Genomic DNA, 13812 nt, shown 5'->3' with positions numbered 1-13812 from the left:
TTGGTGTCAGGATTTTTGACCATATATCATTGGGTGGTTTATGGGTGGAGAATGTTACAGATTACGGTCATAAACTCAGGAGTGACCTATGTGCATCAGGCAAAATTCCACAGTAGGCCCATGTATCGTTTCTTTCAAATGTGAAAAGAGACTGAATTTAATCTATTGAGCACTTGTACTTCTATCTTAAATAGAGCAAATCAGAAGTGAAAACCTTAATTTTGATCTATGCATAATAATAAATAACCTGATTATATAAAAACATTCACACAGTATTTTCAGGTAAAAAGCCCTTCATTTCTGATTGTTATTCTAAATCATGCACACAATAAATGTGAGTCTAGTTTAGACTAAACACAACACGTGGGTTAAAAAACAGCAACCTCTAAAACACTTTTGCTGAACAAAAGTTGATCCCAGGCAGCCCAAGCTTCAGCCAGGCAAATGTACCATAAATGTTTATGTCCGTGTAGCTATTATAAAGTCCTCTAAACTAATGAATAAACCCCCCAAAGACAACCAAAATACACTATCTCATGCCGATAAAACCAAGATGCAACAATGCAGCTTTCCCTGATCTGCAAGAGCTGCAATTTCTCCTGTTGCTCCATCATTGGCTTTTTGCATGTGGTTGCTGAAAGCCAGCACAGTGCCTAGAATAGCTAAGGGTGGGGAGGGCCAGCATACATGCATTTGGCCTACTGAGTGCAGCGCTGTGGAGTGTCTTTCAACTGTCCGTTGGCCTGTGGAGTGGAAGCTGCTTCCTCATATGCATGCCGGTGGTCAGCGCCTTGCCTACACACCCTCAACTATTTCTGTCTTCTTCCATTTTATTTCATTTCCTTTGTTTGAAACACACAGCCACCTATAAGCATGATAAAACATGTGTTCAAAGGAAACATTTTGGTGGAATAAATTTGTTTTTCCCAGTAGTGCAATTTACTTTTTAAGCCCTTTTTAAGACAGTGAAGACCTCGAACGCATTCTAGGGCAAGTGAACATTCATTCATTCATTCATTTTAGGAACTGTTTATCCTGATGAGTGCCCCATAAATCAGTTCGTGCTTGAAAGGGTTTATCAATTTTAGCCAGCCTTGTGGGTAAAGTAGTGTCATCAAAGAAAAAAAGAAGAGTAATACAATAGCTATTTTTGGACAAAAGATAAAATACAGCCAGGCATCAGTCATCAGAGAAAATTGACTTTTAAGGATAACACTGACATTCCTGTGGCTTTACTGTTGCTTATCAAAAGATTATGTGTGGCTGATTAAGACTCAAGCCATAATGAGTGTTTGGTTGCACAAAAATATTAAGCATTCCTCAGGTTTAAACGTGTAAACATACTGTTCTGCTGGGAAATAGTGTTCACCGAAAAGGGCCATAGGGATAAAATATGACTTGTCCATCCAGATACTATACGAACTTAGTTAGCTAAAGAATGTATATTTCTAAACCTAGAAATCTTCCTTATCTCCAGATCTCCTGCTCAAATTCTTTCCCCCTCTTTGAATCCCCCTTTCCACTGGCTGCGATCAGTGTCTTACTTGGAGCTGTAACTTTGTTTATTTCTTTATTTAAAAAAAATGAATACAGAAAAGTAATTGCTTCTATTTTAGACCCAACATAGTCACTTTCCCCATAAAAAAATAAAAGGTCTTATGTTTAACTATTTTTACATAACTGACATAGTCATTGGCTCTTGAACGTGCACTGTCGTGACCAAATTGTATTGAAATTCATTGAGCTCTATGGTGTCTTGTTTTTCCGTGTTACTTGATCTAGTAAGAGAAGCTGTAGACTTTGATTGACAGAGTAGTCGTGGCTCCCAAAAAAAGAAAGATAAGGCGCCGGATGTGTCTGCCCACATGATTTAACCCCTGGTGTGGGACAGCATAACTGCGACCTGCGTGAGACTAAGCGGTAAGGTTAATGAGTGGTACATTTGTACATTTAAGTACAGTTGCTAAGATTGACACAGGCAACAGTAAGTCTGGATCCCTCAAAGTGTTTAATAACATGAGCTCTTAAAGATAATCTCACCATTATTAAATGGTCACAGCTGGAAATCAACTTGCATCTTTTAAAGAACTGATCCACATAGAAGGAAAATACCACTAGATTCCACAAGTATTAGTATCACTTTGTACAAAATATATGTCTATTTCCTACATTATGAGTGTTTTTATTCTTGTAAAAACAAATGATCCCGTAGGCATAATTAATTTGGTTCACACAAGAGTTTGTTTGGATTTCAATAAACCATTGGCCAAAACCTAAACTGAGTTGAAAAACAGGAAGCGATCATTTGGCAAGATTGTAGATGGTAAAGTGAAAAAGTGAAAACAACAAGGTTGGGGTTATTATACAAATAAACAAATGTGCACACGATTGCTGTGTTAGATTCATTAGAATGTGCTTAATTTCTAGCACATAAGAATAAATGTGCCTTCTCCGTCACATGTGAAACCAAATTTAAGTTTTTTACAATTACATGATAATTGTATACATACATCAATTACTGACAACTCACCCACACGAAAGGAGTATTACATAATGCCACTTGTGTACATTCTCTAAATTCCCTACGGTAGATGCTGTTCCAATGATGTGAGATACGGTGTGAGATACTTTAGTGATGAAAACCAGACATTGCCAAGGGGCAAAGACTATCAATCTGCGAAACTCATTTCATCATCATCTTGAAAGAACAAGAAAACTGTACTAATTGTTTAACATTTTGCCAATTTGTCTTTTAACAGTGGGTAAATACTTTACATCTATACGTGTAATAGAAAGGCAAAGAACGATAAAGAGCCAAAGGACAATATAACAAACTCATTGAGTGCCTCCAGGTGGTCAGGGCGAGGCTTTGCGGTTTTTGGCTGTGGTGATAGGGGTGAGCAAAGCGGTCTGCTAATTCTCATGGACATAATAGCACTTTAGCTGTGGATGGAGGAAAATATAGGCAGTTGGAAATGGCCACAACCACATGGTGATTGCTGCACAGAAGCACCATGGAAGGAAATTCTAGTGGGGAAAACTACCAAGTTACATATCACTTGTGACTCATTTCTCTCTCTAAGGATGCGTGACAGACATTGACAGTCTTAATGTGGATGGACTCCTTCATTTTAGATAAGATGTTTTTTTTTTCTAGCAGGACTTTTTTGGGCGGGGGAATCCCAAAGTTTACTCTTACATGTTTATCAGACTGTGATATGGAATGCATTCCAGGAGTTAATCCATGTTATTACATTTGTGATGTTGTTTAATGTTCAACATTTAACTCAATCACCGTATGATAAGAATTAAACTGATATAGAATGTTGTGTAAAGACCCAAAATAGCCCCTTTACCTCATCAGAATGTGAGAAAACTCAACATATTAGTCACATGGCCTGCCTTAAATAGGAAGTGATACTGCAGAAAGTTGTTCTGTCTGTAATTGGGTGTGAACAAGAATGGTAGCAAGTGGAGGAGGAAGGGTGTAGTTGCTTTATGTGTCAACTGAGTCAGGCGTAAACAGAACTCAAATTCATTCTGTAACTATGAAGTCAGTTGCATGTACCTTTTCAGCTCACCTCAGCTTTCAGAAGTGACAAGAAAATTGTTTTTACAGCCTGAGCTGACCTACTACTTCAGTCTGTTTGCTGTGTGGAGAAGTGACATCAGCAGAACAGTTTAGGCCAAGAGAGTAATAGAAAGCTTCATTGTTGGGTTCTCCTGAACTGTAGGGAAATGTGAGTCAGATACAACACCGAAATATATATGCATGTGTGCTAGTATCCAACGGATAATATAAATGTGCCCTTAGTTGTCATAATTTGAAGGGGTTCTTTAATTATTAATGTCTCATCTCATTTTCTGAACCCCCACAGCGAAAATAGAGTGAACATCCATCGGAGTCCATCGCAGTCAATGAGAGCATTTATTGCTTCTACAATTCCCTGATAATGTATACAGTCTCTGCCAGTTATGCAGGCAACATGAGTTTAATTTCCACTCATTCAACCTGTCAACTCCACACTGATGGGCTTCTCACTCACTCACAACTGCTGTTTGCCCAAGTTTATTAGTCCAAGTGTCTCATTGTAATTCATAAGAGACTTTGCAAAGCTCAATGTAGAAAATGCAGTAGGGAATAGGGAGGGAAAAAAGGAGCAAATCTGTCTCCAAAGATGTGGGGGTGTGCTAATATGCTGATGTAGTGCATCATGTGGCTGACAGGAAAGCAGTCAATTACCATCACTGCTTCTCATCGCCTGTATTTGACTCACTGTACTAAATACATGCATAACTAGCCAAAATACAATGTAAAAAAGCGAGTCTCTTTTTTATTGCTATTTTTCTATGTATTTATGGATAGATGTATTTTTTCTAGCCTAGTAGGTGCACACAAAGTGAAATATGCCTTATAATGTAGTCAGCACTAAAGCTAGAAATTGTCCGTGAGCACTTCTGGTTTCCAAGGTGATGAGATTTATGGTTTATATTTGGATTATAAATAGAGAGAAAATTAGATTCACAATGGCCTTAGTTTGCATCAATGTATTTTGGCTAAAATACAGTGTGCATATCTTATTTGGTTGAAGCACTGTCCTATGACCTACATGTCCTCTGCAGATACTGCAGTGCTGCAGTGTTCTGCGGCAATTAGCTCAATCGCATTGTCGGACCAGGCTGCTGCAACTTTCAAGGGTAGGGTTTAACATATTGTGTATTCAGCCAAATGCTGAATTTTGACAGGAAAAGGGAGATGGTGCTTGTAAAAAGAATGCATTTAATGGGCAGATAAGAATAAAGACGCTCAGAAATATTCTAGTCCGGTCAAATGCCTGCAGGCTGCCCACAGCATTTACAGAGGAGCTCCTATCAGATGTGAGCATTTACACAGTCAGATCAAATGAGGCAGGGTGAGCGCATGGACCTGTGCACACTCTGGCTGAAATCATTTAGCCAGACATCCACATGCTGTTGGTGCCACCAGGAAGCATTGAAGGAAAAATAATCTGAGCACCGGATAGGAGAGACAACAGACATGCACAGGTGTCGCTCCAGAGAGAGGGGAGGGTAATGAGAAGAGAGTGAGACGAAGAGGAGGGATGAAGAGCAGAGGAGAGGAGGGAGGAAGGGACATATAGGAGGAGACTCGACTTACTTCATAGAGGAATTGGGGCCGAAGAGCAATTCAGAAACAGCTGTCCGGCAGACGTCCCGGTCGACAGAAGTGAAGCCCTGAGGCAGGGAAGGGAGGCAAGGCAGTGTCAAGAAGACTCAAGAGAAGCCAACCGCACACACACAGACTGTGACAGCAATTCAGGAGGATAGAGCCTTAACTGAGAAGGTAAGTGAAAGTTCATTTTGAATCTTTAATGTGGAATGCTGAATGTCATAAGGAGTTGTAGTGTTTTAGGCTCACTTGCCTAATAGATGCATTGGTTCATATGCAGTACATACTGTGTATATTTATTTACCCCTTCAGCAAATCTCTCAAGCAGATTGCTGGCTTAGACCGACACGTGTTATGCATACAAGTGGTGTAAAGCAGGTTCTTGTAGTCAGACACTTGACTGCCAAGAGCAACATAGCATGCTCCCTCAAGAGTAGTCTAGCTATGTGCCTGATGTACATCCACAGTAAATACAGTATCAAAGCTGCTTTTATTATCATTCAACAAGCAAATGGAGAGAAAGAGTCTATTTTAAACACTGTATGTTGGAATTCTTGACACGTTTGGTTTTCTTTGATTTGGATTTTTTTCTGGCCATCACACGCCAATGATTATGCTGACAGCGTTCGGGTGGTAAAACGGGATCAAGATAGACAGAATAAATACTCCACCCTGCTTTCACATTGCCTCCAGGCCCCTTAGAAGTAAACCCATTGCCTGTAATTGAGTACCCCCCCCCTTTTTTTTAGGAAATAAACTCTTCCGACTATTCTAAGGCTACTATTTTTACTTGAGGTTTTGAAAGGCATGGAAGCAAAGCCATTCATTTCCAAGGGGTCTTTATATTTTGATAACTAACCATGAATATCAAACAAGAACAAACCAAAAAAAACCTCGGAGCACTATAGTTAATTTCGTGAGGAACCCATTATAAAAAAATACGGAAGTCCCAAACAAGTCACATTTTAACAACTGCACTTATTGCTTAATATAGTGGTGCAAGAAATATGCAATGTTTTCATAGGGTTATACCACTATTAATATACTGACCTATTTCTATTGCACGTGACTTGCCCTCAAATGCCCACGCGAATCACGAGCCACACGTTTGAATGCCAGATGCCAAAATCTTTCAACACTTTGCTCCTTATGCTGCCCCCACACTTAATAACTAAGTCCCTGAGCAGGGACGGATGAAGCAAAGCTCTGTTTTTAAAGAGGTTGGAGCAGCTCCAAATCACTCCGTGCCCATGCAGATAGATAGCTGTTGCTGACACGACGATATTATTGTTATCACCCAGAATAAATGCCCCGGCCGGTATATTTAGTAAGGAGTATCATCAGATTCCATTTCTCCAGAGATATAAAAAACGTGACCGCATTTTATCGTGGTGGTGCTACTTGGCTCTAAATGGTTGGCACGTGCCACACTAGCCTTGTTTGAACTAAAAGAAGGGTGCAAATCTGCCCCTGGCTTTGTGCCTTATAAGAGTGCCTTGAAACTTGTAGATTCATTTGATCTGTAAATGTTTCACCGACTTGTTTACCGTAAGCAGCTGTGGTTAGGTCAATTGTTTTCCTTTCTGAATGGGCCTGACTAGAATTTATGATTGTTGAGATTCTCTGACTGTTTGAGTCATTTCCAGGGAGCTTAGTTTCTCCTCACCACACCTCCTGCAGGTGGGTTGGTAGCAGTAGCCAAAAGCAGCAGGATTGTTTTCCCAGTACTTTGCATGTGACCTCTGGAATTCCTCTCATGTTTGCCATATAAGCCAAAATGAGCTACCAGCAGGATGTCTGATGTGAAGGTCAGGGCCTCTTGCTTTCACCACACCGCACCAGCTGACTTGTTACGGGCCACAAATGCTGACCTTGGCTGGGATGAGCAACTCCCTTTGAGAGTACCATTTTTAGGTCAGAGCAATTTGCCATTTCATCAAGTTTACGAATAATCTAGGGGTATGTAGCAAAGACATTGGTACACCTGGGCACTACTCAACCAAAAGCAGATAATAGGGACTTGCTTACGCCATTGCATATACAAAAGCTTACATTCTTCCCAAAAGACAGAATTTGGGTCCAACTTTTATGAGTTCTGAAGTCAGTGCTCTTAGAAGACAAAGAATGGCTCCACTTATTGCTTTTGTTATTCTCACAGCTGTTTGATGGGGTTGAGGTCAGGGCTAAATTTGCTTGTTAACAGACTTTTTTTGTGGTAGAAGCCTTGCAGAGGGAAAATCTAAAGAAAGCTGTGACCTGAGTCAGCCCGCACAATGATGCTTTTAGATTGTAGAAATGTTACACTCGTGAGCCTCAACTGTACTAAGCTCTTAGAGAGGTTTGTGAAAAAGTTCTGCTTTGAGGAAAACATTTACTTAGTCGTGCACAACACATTCCCTTTCTCAGCAGGGGGAGGTCTAAATTAAGAGAAGAAAATCGGCATTTAAAAAGACTAGTATTAGATTAATGCCAGGGTATAAAAATAAATTTGAAGGTGTGAATGCAACATTTCCACTGATGTGGCCATTATAATTTTTATAGGTAAGCCATACTTTAGTTCTGCAGCACAAATAGAATATGCTCTCTATTTAAAAACTACAAGATGTGATACACTTTTTTCAAGAATTGTCAAGTAAAATGGAAGGTTTGACATTGGCCTTAATTTTCAACAAATTTTAGGGTTCAAAGATAGGACTTTTGAGAAAGACTCAAATAATAAATAAATAATCATGTTTTGAAAGCTGCAGGTACAGCGCCAGAAGAGAGTGATATGTGTAAAATATTTACGCTGGAAGAGCCTAAAATTGAAAATAGCTCTTTGGTAAGCTTCTCTAGAAGAAGATCAAGTAAGAATGTTGTCAGATTTGTCCCACTGACAACCCTTTTTGTGTTTCAATGGTTACCATCATGAGTGAGGGTTGTCAAATGGATATCTGGTGACAGGCTTAAGGCTACAGCAAAGAATAGACAAGGATGGCAGGCAAGAACACTGTGAGAAGGAAAACAAAGTATGATCTATGAAAACACTGCAACTCTCTCCCGTTAGTATTTCTGAGACAAAATGGGCAAATATATTAAAAATTCTATAAATCACAAGTGCACACTGGCATATCACAAAAGCACTCATATACACAAGAACAATTGAGCAGTGTTGTTACTCACTGCGGTAACGATATTTGTCACAACTATTTACAGGATAACTCTTTGAGTCAAAAAGACTTTTCCCAAAGTGCAGTTCTCTTACCTTGTGCTTTATAGCTGCACTTTCCACGGCACTGGAATTCATGTTAAAATGACTGTCAGAGCAGCAGTTTCAAGTCCCGGCGAGAGAAGGTCTCTTCGGCTCCTCACTAATGTGATGCTGAATAAACACAGCCTGCTTCAAATGTCTTTGATAAGATTGACGCAGTATATCTGTGGCCTGCAATGTAGTATGTATGTTTTTTAAGTGTTTTTTTCCATTGTTTTATTTGTAGTGAGACTAGACCTTACTGTTTTCACTAATATACTGTCAGTGGGTCACTTCTGACACATGTCATGAATAAATGTCTATAAATGGACAAGCACTGACTATTGCCACTCATTATATACAAAAACTGAAAAAGAGAGACAAGGAATCTTCTCTTTTCTCTAGTATTTCATCTTAACAATGTCTCACCATAGCAGCCAAAACAAATGTGCTCATTCTTTTTGCATGGTTCACTCCTCTCTAAGCTTGTGGTGACATTCTCTGGTTTGTTTGTAATGGAAAAAAACTCAGCAAGGACAGAAAGGAATCAATAATGTCATCAAATTTTCTACTCCTTATAATATTTACTCATTCTAATAGGGTTTTAGCCTTTTCATTTCTACATCAGTGTCTTGTATTCATCATAGCTAAATCAATTTGCAGTTTGCGTCACCTTCCTTCTTCAAATCCACTTGCCTTTATTATACTGCTGTCTCCAATCCCTGTAAAACCCTCGCCCGTCTTGTGCGTGCCTGCGCAGTAGCGCTTGTTCTAAAGCAGGGTGCCCTCCACTGATCCTATTAAAGTCCCACTTTACTACCCCTCACCCAATCTGCTGGCCAGCTGTTCCACATTAGCACTTCCATAAAGGCGTGCACCAAAAAAAAAGGCTGACTTGAAAAGAGAAGCAGACTCATCCTCCTTGAGTCAAGAGTTTAAGATCAGCCTTCTATATAAATCATTTATCAATCTATATTTATTTACTTTGAAACACAGCTTACCAGTAGCAACTACAAATTACTTGACAAACCTGTAATTGTTAGAGGTGCATTAAAAAATTAATAAAATAAAAGCTAATATTTTTGTTTCTATGATTTCAGACAAAAGGAAAAACAATCCACCATCTGAACTGTGCTGCAGCCTTGTCAGACCTGCATGGACAATGTAACGCTGATGATGTAACTCAAGATTCTCCCTGGGGAGCTGTAGTCCGGAAGTTATAGTGCACTCCTGCTATTTACCCTCGAGCCCCAAAGCCACAGCCATGCCAGCAAAAGCGCCCATATACCTGAAACCCAGCAACATTAAAAGGGGGAAAAAATTTCGCCTTCGTGATATTTTGTCACCAGACATGATAAGTCCCCCACTTGGCGACTTTCGACACACTATTCACATTGGCAGAGGTGGAGAGAGGGATGCCTTTGGAGACATGTCCTTTCTCCAAGGGAAGTATGAGCTTTTACCTGGAAAGCCTCAGTATGGCATCCAAAGTGAGTTTATGCGAGCCAATAGTACAGGTGATGCTTCCTATTCAGAGACCCCATCTCCCGTTCTCAAAAATGCCATCTCCCTCCCATCCATTGGTGGCTGTCAGGCACTGACCCTACCATTGATCACCTCCACTGTATTCTCCATGACCACAGAGCCCATAGGGCACATAACGGGGCCTACATCCTCAGTAAAACCGGACAGTATTGAGGATGTGGAGATCCTGCAGATGGATGCTTTGTTCCACACAATGGACAACTTCAGCAACAAGGCCTCGCCTCCCCCTCGAAACATACAGACGAAGCCTGATGTTGTTCTGGATCTCCTGGAGAATATGAGGAAGTCCAAATCCAAAGTTATCAAAGCTAACATAACAAACAAAAAAGAGGGCATGGTTGAGAAGCAATCTATGTGTTACATCAACGGGCAGAATAACAGCAGCCACAAAGCTAACGGAAGCCTTCACAGCAATACAAGTGGCGACAGCTTTGAAAGTTATGCAAAGGATGACTACAAAGCCAATACTCACAATGAAAGCAGTAGTCTCACTGAAAAAATCGACGGTCTAGAACGTTTTCGCGACGACATCAATCTGGAATTCAAGCAGGAACGTTCCAAGTGTAATGGCGAGTGGGTGGACAGAGACAGTGGGGTGGAGGAGGGCCGCATCAGTGATTTTGACATTGAGTTTTCCAAAGAGAAAAGCACATCACACGACTCTCTCACCCGAATTACAGGGTCACTGCTCTCCCTTGAACTTGATCTGGGCCCATCCATCCTGGATGATGTGCTTAACATAATGGATAAACCCGCAGTGAAAAGCAGGCCTTGAGCTGCACTGAGGCCCTTGGAGGAGAAAGGGAAATGATCAAATGATCAACCTCAAGCCAGGAGGAGACAAAGGACTATTTGAGCTACGTTAGACAGAGCTGGCTATGTTTTCATTACCAAAACATATAACTATTCTGGCTTCTATGGAGTGTTTTCTCTCTATCTTCTTTTCTTTTTCTGGCCATGCCGGCATGTTCATATGCATGTAGTACTGACTTACAGTATTGTGCCTTTAATTGTCTTTTTAAAAATAAATATTATGCATATTTCGACAATGCAATTTTCAAATTTCTTTGCCAGATTTGAGGTGTCAAACACTGTTGTTTATTTTTCATTGTTTTACCAAAGCACTATTTAATTTTGTTTCTTCATACTTAAGCATTTTTTAATGAAACCACAATATGCATCATGTTTTGAATTATAACACAAATAAAATAGTTTTGCCTGATCATGCCACTTTATTGATGCAAATGCACCACAAATACAATGTTGACAATCATAAGTGTTGAATAGACACAAGAAGAAACATTTAGGAATTAGGAAAGGAGTAGGAATTGAAACAAAGTGCGAAATGGAGTCATTTTTCTTCCGCTAACATTCCTTTCCTTTCTGACTCCCAGCCCTACAGTGGGAGCACCGGAGGGTCTTCGGTAGGCGCGTGCACCATTTGTTTGCGTGTAGAGGGGACACGCAGAGGAGGGGTCTTTGACATTCTCTGCATTCCAGCCAAGGAGCACAAATGTCCAGGACCAGACATAAATCAGCTGTTTCAAATGAAGTGGGGTGGGGGCTTGCCTAGTCACACTATTCATCAGTTCAAATGTAGTGCCTTGGGGCTAGTAAACGACAAAAATACAACCTAAAAGCAAATTTGGTTCGCTGCTGACCAATAGATGTATCTTTTCGTTCATCCCAACCTCAATAAAGAGGTGTTGACCCGACATTTTTCAAAATAAAAACTGTCTGAAAGAGAGCAGCTAAGGTTGTCTTTTGAACCTAACTACCACCTCAGCAGTAGCCCTCACAAGTCCTCGTAATGTGTGTCTGCACATGTGCTACTGCGATGCGTGACTTGAAGCAACAAAATCCTGTTTTTGTGATAGGAAGCGTATTTCATGTGCAAATAATCAACAAAACCCAGACCCATTTATTATATTCCGCTCTATCCATTGACATCGCCATTGTGGTGGACATGTCTGAATCCCCAAGGGTCCATCATGTATCCATAAACAACCACAAACTGCTTACTAAAGCATCTGAATTAGTCCTAGAACCAGATGTTAGAGAAAACCTACTGTATGAAATCACAGAAAGCTACAGACATTGGAAATTCCCAGCATTCGTGTAAAAGTGTTTGAACAGGCATGCAACGTTCATACTTGTGTAATGAAAACCTTTGTCGATCTACCTAATTACTATTTTTACGCCGGTAAAATGGTACTTAAACGGTTTGATGACAACTTACTTCAGATGGACCCCCAAGAAGAGACCTTTGGTTTTTAAGAGAATCCATCACCATGATCTTGTAGTGTGTTGTGTAACATTTCAGAAGAATTTCTGTGGGGGATGCCAGAGATCTTTGGACACCAATAGCAGGAAATTCCAGTGTTTCATGAAATCCAGTACAAATATTTGACATATGTTTGAGTCTGAACATCGAGTATTTGTTTAATGGCTGTGTATTTAACATTAACTGCCTATTTTTGTGTTTCAATAGAGACTATCAAACTATGACTTATAGCTTGTCTTCTAAATGTTTGCATTTTAGGGGTCTATAAAGAATTCACTTTGACATTGAATATCAGATAATTCCAACGACACCCCCCCCCCCCCCATTTTAACTTGAGACAAGAAAGTAAGTGACTTTGCCATTACTTGCTACACTGGAATTTTCCAAAAAGTCATTTAGTTACCACCAATAGAAACACAATATTTACTATTTGTCCAGCAAACCAGAAGTCCAAGACCTCAGTTTTCCTGTCTTGGGTAAATTCGTCACTTCATAGATGAATAAAGTGAAGGCCAAGGGCCACCACAGCCAAGGAAAGCAGAGTGCAAATATTTCCACTCAAGTCTTAGAACAGAGAAGCCTAGTCTTTTTTACAGGGAGGCATTAGTGGAGGAGTCCTTCATGTGGGCCTGAACTATGAATGACTGAGTGGGAACATTTAATAAGATGTTTCCCCTTTTCATTGGTCATGAATGGAGAAACGAGAGACACAAAATAAAGACATGCTTTTATTCGCATGATTTAAAAGAGTAAAGTCCATCCTAAAATGATCTACTTTAGATTTCAATAAAATACCACCTCCCACCATTTGTTTGGACTATGCTTTGTATTTGACTCAACTTTCAGGGCAGCTTGGCTCAATGCATCTGTGTTTTGTCACAGAGGTATTCCGGTGCTTCAGAGGTGACAGTGCTCTGTTTAGCTCTCGCCCTCGTTCCTCTAGAGCCCTCAGGTGCTGAAGATACAAACCAAATTCTCCGTGGTTACTGTCAGACAAACAGCAGTCAACAGTGCACCCAGTCTAAGTTATCTACAGGACACAAAATCCATAGGGTATGAGCTTTACTTCCATCTGCAGCGCATCAACCCTTAGTCAGGGTCTTTTTATTCAGCCCCAAGAAGGACTTGACTCTTCTTTTGTTTTCTTATGAAAGGAATTTCCAGACCAGCTCTACTAATTCAGCATATAGTATCTAGAACGCTTACATTCAAACATCTTGTTGGCAATCCTTAAAAGAATTTTCTCAGTTTTCTTGTCATGTATTATGGTATTTTCACCTGTTCAGTATGGATGAATCTGTTTGTGAAGAAACCAAGGGAATAATTTTACTAGTGTTGCAGATTGCTATTTTTTTGGGAATTCCAGATACTGATTCCAAACCCAGATGTTGTACCAATGTCACGTTAAAAAAGTGAGGTCAGTCTTCACTGTGTGGCACATAGGACTCCAGCACCCTCCTCTTGTGAGCACAAACGGTTGAGAAAATAAATTAATGAATATATTGGGCTACGACCTTCCTGTGTGGAGTTTACATTCCACAAGTGACAATTTTATTTACATCTTAAATCGAGTGAACTTGGCAG

General features: G+C 40.1%; 1 protein-coding gene and 1 long non-coding RNA gene across 2 annotated transcripts; one reads left to right on the top strand and one right to left on the bottom strand.

Moving 5' to 3' along the window:
• Nucleotides 1-459: 459 nt before the first annotated feature.
• On the bottom strand, nucleotides 460-8787 carry LOC144205845 (uncharacterized). Its single transcript, XR_013328241.1, has 3 exons — nucleotides 8415-8787; nucleotides 5159-5235; nucleotides 460-865 (listed from the first exon to the last, which is right to left on the bottom strand). It is a non-coding gene; the product is annotated as an uncharacterized LOC144205845 (long non-coding RNA).
• Nucleotides 4864-11166, top strand: cdc42ep3 (CDC42 effector protein (Rho GTPase binding) 3). Its single transcript, XM_077730466.1, has 2 exons — nucleotides 4864-5344; nucleotides 9500-11166. Exon 2 carries the CDS (start codon nucleotides 9664-9666, stop codon nucleotides 10717-10719), a length of 1056 nt encoding a protein of 351 aa, XP_077586592.1. The 5' UTR covers nucleotides 4864-5344; nucleotides 9500-9663; the 3' UTR covers nucleotides 10720-11166.
• Nucleotides 11167-13812: the final 2646 nt, after the last annotated feature.

The sequence above is a fragment of the Stigmatopora nigra genome, chromosome 12, assembly GCF_051989575.1.
Source record: "Stigmatopora nigra isolate UIUO_SnigA chromosome 12, RoL_Snig_1.1, whole genome shotgun sequence".
NCBI lineage: Eukaryota > Metazoa > Chordata > Actinopteri > Syngnathiformes > Syngnathidae > Stigmatopora > Stigmatopora nigra.
Note: the sequence above shows the minus strand (reverse complement) of the source record. Positions and strands in the feature narration are given on the sequence as shown.

Excerpts from the sequence above, each read along its gene's own strand:
- cdc42ep3 (XM_077730466.1), top strand. The coding sequence starts at position 9,664 with ATGCCAGCAAAAGCGCCCATATACCTGAAACCCAGCAACATTAAAAGG.